Source organism: Pundamilia nyererei, unplaced genomic scaffold (genome assembly GCF_000239375.1).
Source record: "Pundamilia nyererei isolate P.nyererei 1_Seehausen unplaced genomic scaffold, PunNye1.0 scaffold00530, whole genome shotgun sequence".
NCBI lineage: Eukaryota > Metazoa > Chordata > Actinopteri > Cichliformes > Cichlidae > Pundamilia > Pundamilia nyererei.
Genome location: NW_005187931.1, coordinates 10565 through 21457, shown reverse-complemented (window position 1 = coordinate 21457; position 10893 = coordinate 10565). Strand labels below are relative to the sequence as shown.

General features: G+C 43.8%; 1 protein-coding gene across 1 annotated transcript; it reads right to left on the bottom strand.

The window, feature by feature from the left end:
* Window positions 1–4345: 4345 nt before the first annotated feature.
* On the bottom strand, window positions 4346–10623 carry LOC102210026 (CXXC-type zinc finger protein 5-like). Its single transcript, XM_013907815.1, has 3 exons — window positions 10354–10623; window positions 7494–8549; window positions 4346–4393 (listed from the first exon to the last, which is right to left on the bottom strand). The coding sequence occupies exons 1-3, from the start codon at window positions 10468–10470 to the stop codon at window positions 4346–4348; spliced, it is 1221 nt and encodes a 406-aa protein (XP_013763269.1). The 5' UTR covers window positions 10471–10623.
* Between the last annotated feature and the right edge of the window lie 270 nt (window positions 10624–10893).

The window sequence follows — 10893 nt, the reverse complement described above, 5'->3', positions numbered from 1 at the left end:
CCCAGAAAACATGTGAAATGGCTAACATTCTTGACTGTTTCCAGATACACCATATGGACAAAAGTGCTGGGCCACACTTCCTAATCAGTAAATTCAGGTTTTTTTCAGTTCCATTGCCACAGGTGTATAAAATCAAGCACTTAGTCATGCAGCGTCCCTCTACAAACATTTTAAACATTACAAAGAGTAGGCCTCTAGCATCAGCAAAATACGTCACCAGAAGCTTCATGGCATGGGTTTCCATGGTCGAGCAGCTCCTAATGTGTGGTTGGCCCAGTACTTTCATCCATATAGCATATCAAAGGTCTTCTGATGGCAGATTGCTCAACATTCGTGAAGATAATATTTCAAAATAAGACTTTAAGAAGGCTGTGGATTCTGCCATCCAATCATTTTATAAGACAAATTATTGTTAACAGTAATAAAGGTTTTTGTGCACAAAGTCTCATAGGGCCTCATCAATGGCCTACAGACGTGTTGGAAATAACATTATTTTTTTCTGTGTGTGTGGAATGTTCTGATTTGATCTTTTAGTTCAGTTCAGTTCCTTTTAGTCCCAGAGTTATACTCAGAACCTCAGAGCTCTCCAGATGATCCAAGGGTGAGTCTCTGTGCCACAAATAAACTGCAGGTGAGTTCTTCTGTTCTGGATCCTACTGGTCACCATGTGTGGTACAATATGCCCAGATACAAGTACAGAGAAACTGGTTCTGAACTCTCTTGGAGGTCCTGGCAGGGGTCTCATAGATATGAACTTTAGAGATCTGAATATTCAGGACTGGAGGTGTAACTTGAGAGCAGATTTTCTGATCCATACTTCTCTAAAAATGCATCTTGCCATTTTAAGCTTTTAGTGAAGACAGGAATTTCAAACCTTCAACTGCCACCTTTTAATCAAATGTAAAAAAAATGCAACAAAGTGAGTTTTGTGTTCAGTCTACTGTAGTTCATATAAACCAGAAGTGTGACTGCACCCTGAGAACTTTCCATTAAATCTAGACAAATAAAATAAATTCAGACATTTCACGACTCATTTAGACAGCAGAGTACACTTGCAAATACAAAATCTAAACACCAGATTCCACAAGAGGCAGATCAGCTCCGGACCATCTAGAGAGTTAAGAAGCAGATCATGCCGTACCAACATGAACAGAGCCCAATAAGAATCAATCAAGGTGCCTTTAATGTTCTTGAGGAGGAGGTAGACAGAAGAGACAGATAACAGTGATGTGGTAGTCCTACTGTGGTGAAGTTGTAGTCCTTAATAACAGTCCTGAATCACGTCCTGCTGAGGTCAGTTTGTATCCTCTCTGTGGTGATTTTTTTTCCCTTTGAGGTTAACGTGTCATCCGGTTTTGGTCAGACTGTAATTGTTTCTGTGGTTAAGTCCTGAATCTTCCTGGTTTGGCTACAATGGGGTTTGTGGTTTGCTAGGAGGAGGAAGAAGAGGAAGCAGGTGACAGTTTTATCACAGATTGTGAAGGCTGTACACAAACATACATAATCTGTGCCATGATCACAAACTATATACCATATATACGGCTTCTGTTCACATTATCGGACATCTCAAGACAGCAAGACTACAGCTGACCAAAATTATACTTTATGTACTAAAATCAAAAAGTGCAACTGTGAGAGAGCAGAATGTGGAAGAATTGAAGCTCAAAGGTCAGATCAGGAGTTCTACTACCATGCTAGTTGATATTATGGCAAACTGTGTGTTGTGCACCCTGAGTTCACTCTCAGGTGTCAGGCTGCCAATGCAGAGTTCTGCTCCAACATCCTGAGGCAGGGTCCTGAGGGGTTAGAGGATGACTTCCACTATGCAACCTAAGCCATGTTGGGCTGCACATGAATTTGAACACCCTGAAAGGAAGAGTAGCCAATTTAATCAGGTATAGTTATTTTTTCTATTTACTTCGAACTTTCAGACAATCAGCTTTTCACTGGTAATGTCTTGGATGTTTATGTGAACACCGCTTACATACCTTAAAGATATGTTATTCATAAACGAAATCCAGATTAAGGAGTTTGGACCTTGACCCAGAACAAGAACAGTCTTCTATAAAAGCACATCAGCACGATGCTTCAGTGGTAAGCCCTGTTGCATGTTCTCCCCATGTTTGAACAGCTTTTCTCTGAGAACTATGGTTTTGTCATAATTGCCATAACTGAAAACCAGGCTAGACTTATGCTCCCTGTTTAGGATAAGGACACTCTCACAAAATCCAGGAAGCCAGAAAGAGATGTTTCATCTCAATTGTTTTACTTCCTGGTAATATAAGTGTTATGGAAAAAGAAAAAAAAAAAGTTGCTACATTGCACAGTACACAAAGCGTCCTTGCAATAATGTCACTATTACTTTTTCTCTTAGCAAAATATGTTTGTCAGCAAGATTGCTGAATTTCATGAAATCTGTTTACTGGTTTACATTTGGTACTAAAGTTTGTATAATTTCTTATATTTACTGAAGATTATTTCCAGAAAGCTCTTTCCTGTGGGTGGCCAGTCAGAGGTGAAGTAATGTTAGCTACATGATTTTCCTAGTGTCAAGGGGATTACAGTGAGAGTAATCCATTGTCATTAGTTTAACAGGACCAAACTGGCATATATTGTTATTTCAGAATGATGTTTATAAGTAACAACAGGAAATCCTATGCTACAAACTGGGCTTTTCTTCTTCTGGGAGAGACTACCTTCCTTTGGTGTGGACTTTGGGCTTTGTGACTTGATGGACCTTTACAGAAAAGCTACATAACACATGAGAGGAAATGGATAAAACGGTCACAATGTTGGCACTTAAAATGATTTCTATGTAATTAATACATGTTTATGTGAATGAGATTGTCAAGACTGTTCTGGAACTTACAAAAACACTGCTTTGATTGCCTTTTTCCATCTTTTTTCTTCTTTTATTTTCAGACATTTTTAAATCAAGGCTACATGAGGTACACCAGGCTAAGGTAAACTTCATGTTGAGGTCCATACTGGGATCTGAAATGGATAATCTACCTTATTGATAACACCACCCGCTTTTGCCAGAGCAATCACGTGACCGGAACATCTGGCCAAAACATCTGGTCAAGTTTACAAAGAAGCCCAATTTCCCAAATCTAACATTTACTGTTGAAAGCAGGTACAGAACACTCTCTCTGCTGTTGGCTTATTGATCTTTGATGCCATGCCTCTATTTTCTGTTTTTCGGGGTCAGGTTGCATTGATAGCAAACTATGCAGGGTATTATTCTCCCAATGTCTGCAACATTTTTCAGTTACCCGTGGGAGTTCCCAGTTTTCTCTTGGCTGAAATGGGATCTACAATCTGCATGGCTCCTTCGAGCTTGGATTGTACTGGAACCTTCCAAAGGACAGTACTCAGAGGGAATCTCTAATTAGATGCTCAAACCACCACAGCTGGCTGCTTTTGATGCAAAAGAGCAGCATCCGAGATCCTTACCCTACCTATAAGGCTGAGACCCAATGAAAGAAAGTCTAAAAATCAGTCCATAAAAAGTGGATTAGATCTTGACACAAAGAACTGCTAAAAGTAGAGGTACAGGGCAATACTCTTGCATTTTCACCAGTAGATGTCAGATTTCATATACCCTCAAAGATGTCGTTTTGATACAATTTCATGTAATTTTAAGAACAGCCTAGCTACAGACATAGTGGCAGCTTTGTTCCAGCACTAGTCTTTGAATTGATTGCAACTCTATGAGTAAGCCATAAGAGAACCGTTAATGTTTCGATATTCATCCAGTCAAGCTTGCAATGGAACAACCTGAGCTTTTCGAAATTTTTATGTAATAGATTAGAGCTACAGAATTTATAGATTATTTTTATGTGGCTACTTAGCGGCCTATCCTTTCAATAGTCAAGGCCTGAACTGTTTGTTAAGAAAAGCAAACAGGAGGAGTGATAGACAATTTAGAGGTCTGGAACAAGTTTGTTTAGCCAGTACAAATACAGACTAGTATCTGTTCTAGCCAGTTAGCTTGCTACGGTCTGGACATTCTGTGTGCGCCTTTTTAAGAATTGATTTATAAATTTACCTTTACACAATCTTGGGAAAAACATGCAATTTTGGCATCACCACATCAATTGGCCAAGTCCGGTTGCCTGTGACCAAACTGCCCCCTCTTCCTCTCCTTCTGTCTAGCTACTCCCTGTTCCAGCTGAGGTGGGAATAGTCTCAAACTGTCATCCATACAGTATGAAATTGTAATCCTGTCGCAGAGAATCAATTTCAGTTCCAGAGGTTGTAGTCCTTTTGCTGATTTTGCAGTCCGTGTGATGGTGACTTCCTGCTAGGCCTCCAGATTTTGGTTCTGTTGGTGGAGGGAAGGCTAGAAGAACCAACGAAATGCCTCACTGGCTGGGACAGAGGGAGGCCGCTAAGAATAGGAGACAAAATGTGGCGTGAGACATAGGAAAACTGACAGTAAAATCGAAATGACAAAATAAATACACACCTAAATGTCTGTTTCTACTATTTCTTTCCTGAATCTTAGTCTTTTACCTTTGACTTTTTTTCAGTTAAATTGTAAATATTGGATCACATCAGCATCAACGCTGGCTCGCAGTTTCTGCTGTGTTTCTTGAACCGTTTGTGTGGGTAAACACATCCGCAGTGATGCAGGCTGTAGATCAAAGTCGGTCTGCTGCGACTATACTCTGCCTTCCTCTGAAAAGCTGCCAGCAGAACTTCATAGAGTCAATATAGATTTCCTGTCTTGTCACCTTGTGATAAAGTTTAATTTCATTATAATTTGGGGTTTGGGATATAAATTAACTTTGAAAAACAGCAGATCTCTTTGGCTGTGTGGATACACAAACTATCACTGGTTTAGTTTAATACTGAGATAATATTAAAAAAAAGAGGGTTTGTTGAAAGAAGAGCCACCAGTCACAAAGTAAAGTATTCATCTGTAAAGGGAAAGCATGTAAAAACAAGTTCTTTAATATAAATTAAAAGGTGACCCCAATAATGAAACAGTCCCCAGCATTTTTGGGGGTGTGGCCTCTTTGAGAGATGGTTGGCGACACAGGTTCAGCTCCGCTACATTTGGACTGTTTGATCTCTTTGAGCCTTTTGGAGGATATTATTGCAATTATCTGATGATTAATATAGTCGTAATAGACTAATATATTTCAATGCAACTTTTCCTGTTGCTTTCAATCTTTTAATAAGATAGTAAGATAATAAGTTTCTTTTATGGTCCATGAAATAGTCTTTATACACCCCTGTACAGCTGCAATTCTGTATGGTCAGTGGTCTGTGGTTTTCAGTAGCAATACATTGTAGATTGACAGAGCCATATGTGACAATTTCGCTATTTTTAACCAACTATGACACATGTACTCTTCTTCAGTGTGAAACTGAAAAATATGTTTAAGAAAAAAACCTGAAAGACAAAAATGTTACTTCTCAGAATATACTACCACTTCATTTCCTTTATGGTGGTTTCCATCATATTCAACAAAATATGAGCTCAGTATTAAACTGGCTAAGTTTCATGTGACTATAATAAAATGCTTTCCCTTCATATGCTCTGGGTAAAAGAAGGCGTAGAAAAGTGCAGAACCAGTCAAAATGTGGGAGGTTTTTGTAAGATGTTTAAGATGTTGTGCAGTCTCACTTGAAGCATAATTTTTCAATCTGCATAATTGTTACATTGCTGGGGGGTTTTTTTTGTTAGTTTTTCCTTTTTATATCTTCGATGGGGTTTTTTCACAGTTCTCCCATTCCTGGTGAACTCCTGTTGCTCCTGTCCTATTCTGACCTACTTGTCAACCAATTAGCATTTGGCAGATGCAAATGTCATATGGTAGCAATCTGTAGTTAGGATTTTGGAGGCCAGGATGGGAGCACGTCTGCGGTTGAAAACCCTTCTCTGCTCACTCCGTGAATAGAAAAATGTTTGAAGTGAAACCGAGTGTAAAAAAACAATGAAAAGTTTCCACCGCTGCCATGATCTCTCTTTGTATTTTATAACTTCACTCTTCTCTTTGGATGGCTAACGGACCAACAACAAAACACGCAAGAATGGCCCACAGACCAGTTGTACCACTTATTTGTACACTGGCGCCACTGCAAGTAGAAGGGCCATCCTTAGACTCGAACCATAAATTCTGCGTAATGAGGGACATGTGGTCACCCTACCTGCTAAGAGTTGACCATCGAAGAAGTCTGTGCTTCAGTTTTGGTCAGTGACACTCATTAATTAGCACAGTTAACTGATAACTCAATTACATCATCTCATCCAAATATGGTCGCTTCTAGCTCCACAACCGCCAACATGATGATGGACATGAAGTTGAAATTAAGGCTTCAAAACTGGACTTCTTAAAAGTGACGACGCCTACATATGCGGGGTATGATATCCTTGCATACGTTGCATCGAGTGCACTGAAATCAGCTTTGACTGGTTTTGAAATCACTTTGAAGTTAGTGGCCAGTTTGCTCTGGGCTCTGACAGGTTATCCTGCTGCAGAGAAAGGTGGAGAAAACTACCCAGGGTGCTTTGCTGTTCATCTCACAGAGTAAACTTGGTGCCAGGCTAAGAGTTTGTCAGGTCGACATCAAAGAGAGCGGAAAGAATGAGGCAAGAGTGTGAAACCACCTGCTGACACACACACAGAGAGGGAGAGAGAGAGTTGCCCTCACAAACATTCACATGCTTTGTAACACACACACACACACGCCGCTGTCACTTGCCGTTAGCCTCCACAGGTCCAATTAGCGTGTAATTGAGGAAGATTATGGCTGCTAATTCACTCTCTTCCCATCTCACACACACACACAGTGTTTCAGCGCGTGTCCTCACAGCACATGTGTGCAGATGAGGGAATAATTAGTGATAGTTTGTAGCGATTCCCACAGGAAGTGCGTGTGCGTGTGTGTGTGTGTGTGTGTGTGTGTGTGAGAGAGAGAGAGAAAGGGAGAGAGATATATAGAGTCATCAGTGAGGTCGAATGCTGGTGTCAAAGAATTATTGATCGCCACTAATTCTTATTGCGCTCACACACTCTTATACACACGCACGCACACAGCAGTGGTAGATCACATAAATATTCGCTGTTCCCTCCCTCTCGCCCGGCCGCTTTATCACCGTGAATCAGTGTGTGTGTGTGTGTGTGTGTGTGTGTGTGTGTGTGTGTGTGTGTGTGTGTGTGTGTGTGCTGGCGGCTTGCCAGACCTCAGCAGGGACCGAGCTCTCGCATTTCACCACCCACCATCTGCACAGCACTCACACACACACACTCAGCAGGGTGAGCGATGCCTTCCAGCTCGAGCATCACTGCCAGTGATCTGGGTTAAGTGAGCCAGGACACACACCGAGACACACACGCACACCGAGATGCACACACACACACGGACAGAGATGCGCACACACACAGAAGAAAGAGAAGATGAGACATACATTTGCTAACGTCCAGCCAATGCTGTGCGTGTGCACGTGTGTATGCGTGCGTGTGCGTGCATGAACTCACCTCCAGCACCCCCCCTCCTCCCCCCGGCTTCTTCTTCAGCTCCTCGCACTTCCTGAACTTGCAGATCTGGTGACCCGTCTTCCTGTTGCGGCACGATGAGCAGACGCCACAGTTGATGAGCCGCCTGCACGGCCCGCACACGCCACATCGTTTCCTCTTTCTTTTAGCCACCGTCCCGGATGACGAAGATGATGATGACGACAGGGAAACGGCCGCCGCTGTCACACCTGATGATGGGGGCGAGGAGGAGGAGGGGCAGGGGGAGGAGTTGGCATGCTGCTGGCAGTCTGTTAGCGCCCGCTGGCCGCCTGTCATCTGAAAGGCGCTGCTAGCGTCTGAGATCCCGCCCCCTGCTGACCCCATCGCCATAACAATGACCCCGGGAGGTAGTCCCAGCCCCCCCAGGAAGCTGCCACCCATAACCCCTCCTCCGTTGCAGCTGCCACCCTCTGATAGGCCTATCATGTCCGCGTGGGTGTGTCCCTGCTTGTTCATGACGCCACAGTCTGTTCCGCCACTGTATCCAGGAAGGAAGTTCCCGTTGCTTGATGCCATGGCGTGATGGTGTGCCGTTCCCTGTGAAACAGGAAGTGAGGCAGTGTGTCCGTGTTTCTCAGCCCCTCCACCGTCACTGCTCCCACCACCTCCTCCCCCTCCCGACCCACTGCTGCTGCTCTGGTGCATGCTGGTACTATGGGGGTGCGAGGAGGTCATGTGACCCGGCGTCGCAGAGGGGTGATGATGGTGGTGGGGGTGGTGCGTCGGCGTGGCCGCCACGGGTTTAGGTCGGCCCCAGAACATTGCCGCCGGGTGGTTCATGTTCATGTTCATGTTGTCGTGGCAACCCCAGGGTGTCGTCGCCATAGCCCCAAGTCTGGCAGCGGTGGGAGGGAAGATGGGGGCGGCCGCGGCCAAGCGGGCGGCCAGTTTGGCTGACTGAGGGAAGTTTGTAACGTTCATGTTCATATTGACGTTGGTCTTGTAGAAACTGGCGATGGAGGAGCGGTAACGATCCATCTCTGTAGTGTAGTCCAGCATGGGAGCCAGGCCCGACACCTGCAGGACATAGCACCAATCACTGTTATCAATACCAGCCATAATCAATTTAAAAAAGCACACGGATAAAGTGGCTTTACAGGGAGGTTGGTGGGCAGAGCTGTCTTCATGGAGCAAAATTAAAAGGACAGAGCGGTTCACCTGTTAATGGAGCCTCAAATATCAGCAAACACCAAGGCGACAGAGTTGATACTATGCCTAATGATGACTGCTAAAAGCTGGCTACACACCAACAAGTCCACCTTTGAATTGCCCAACAAAACCAAAATGAAGGTGTTGGAGTGGCCTAGCCAAAGTCCAGATTGAGCTGCTGTGGCATGACCTTAAACAGGCTGCTCATGCTTGAAAACATTCCAGTGTGGCTGAATGTGGCTGTGCTACTGTTTAGAGCAGGGGTCCCCAATCCCAGTCCACGAGGGCCGGTGTCCCAGCAGGTTTTAGATGTGTCCTTGTTCCATCACAGCTGATTTAAATGGATAAATTACCTTCTCAACATGTCTTGAAGTTCTCCAGAGGCCTGGTAATGAACTAATCGTGTGATTCAGGTGCATTGACCCAGGGTGTTATCTAAAACCTGCAGGGATACCGGCCCTCGCGGACTGGGATTGGGGACCCCTGGTATAGATAACCCCTGGGGCAGGGATAGCTCAGTAGGTAGAGTGGTGGCCCCATGATCGGAAGGTCGGGGGTTCGATTCCCCTGAACAGCTACCCTGAGGTACCCCTGAGCAAGGTACCGTCCCTGCACACTGTTCCGCGGGCGCCCAATGGCTGCCCACTGCTTCACTGAGTGAATGGGTTAAATGCAGAGAGCGATTTTCCCCACGGGGACCAATAAAGTACACTTTCTTAAAAAAAAGAACAATTACTTTTCACAAAGGAACTAGTGGGTTTGGATAGCTTTTTTCCTTAATAAATGAAACCATCATTTAAAAACTGTGTTTTGTATTTACTCAGGCTATCTTTGTCTAATATTGACATTAAATCTAAACGATTTACCGAATTTCCCAGAGGGATTAATAAAGTTTTATCTAATCGAATCTAAAAAAAAATCCAAGACATATATGCAAATCGCTACAAAATCTGGAAGGGAGCAAATACTGTTGCACAGATCTGTTCCACGTTTTCCTTCCTTCACAGCTCACAAAGAAATATCCGCTGTATTCACCAGTGCAGTTTTATTCATCTCTATTATTTGCCTACAAACATTCGTTCATGAGAGCCAATCTAAGAACTACTTTATTCCAAAGTACAACTCTTAATGAACAGTACCACATTCTGTCTTTGTAGTAAATCCATTTTTGCCTAGACTTTGTCTGTCGTCTCACTGCAGGAAACATTTATTTTGCAGTTGGTCTGACCACACTGTCGCTGTATTCTCTGGAGCAGAGTGACAAGAAGGAAACTGAAAAGTAAAAGTTCTGTAAATGTGAGCATTAATTAAGCTGGCAGTCCCCCCCCTAGCTGTGAAAATGTGGGGGTCATTTTCACAACTAATGGATCAATCCTTAAAAGGCTTGTTTCGTTCTTTGAAAGTAACGCAGTGGATTGGACTAATGAGAAAGCGTATTGACCGAACAATCGACCAGCTGACCCTGAGATCGGCGCCCTCGCAGCAGAGCAGCGGTGGGTTCTGTAATTGATGCCTACCTGGATGATCTAATTGAGTTTTTGGCAATGACCCGAGGCCAGTTTCAACAGGAACCTTCTAAATTTAATTTGATTTAACCTTCGCTTCACCCGCTGATTCTGCAGCCCTGCACTGGGAGACCAACATGGATGCAAAAGTTTACACGTCAACTCACCTGTCCCTGTCCGCCGTAGCCATGGTGATTTGGGTGATGGTGCGAGGGGGCTGAGCTTCTCTGGAGCATCGAGGAGAGGTCACTGTCCACACACACGCCACTCGTCATGCCCGACATGACCTCACGCACACATATACATACAAGCGCACACACTCACTCACTCACACACACTCAGGTGGGCTTTGTTGCACAGGAAGCTAGTTAGTTCTGCGTGGTCGCCACGTTTTGCTCTGAAAGTAAAAAGAAAAGTCAGGTGAAGGTGCTGCATTCAATAAAGAAAACCCTCACTCTCGTGGATCATCTTTTTCAGGCTCAGCAACAAGATTTTCTGTGGTTTTAGTCCCACAAATGCACAACTCTGTTGCTTGTGAAGCTCGCACACAAGAATTTCACTCACATGTACTGTACCAATGTACCTGCACATGTGATGTGACAATAAAAGTGATTTGATTTGATTTGACAAATGATCTACAGAGAGTATTTTAATGTAGCTGATTGATTGGTCAGTTAAGTGGGCAGGCCATTACCCTCAGTTATTCA

Coding starts and splice junctions, on each gene's coding strand:
- LOC102210026 (XM_013907815.1), bottom strand. CDS start 10,470: ATGTCGGGCATGACGAGTGGCGTGTGTGTGGACAGTGACCTCTCCTCG. Junction 8,550..10,353: donor GCTACGGCGGACAGGGACAG/GTGAGTTGACGT, acceptor TATGTCCTGCAG/GTGTCGGGCCTGGCTCCCAT. Junction 4,394..7,493: donor GAGGAGGGGGGGTGCTGGAG/GTGAGTTCATGC, acceptor TCCTATTCTTAG/CGGCCTCCCTCTGTCCCAGC.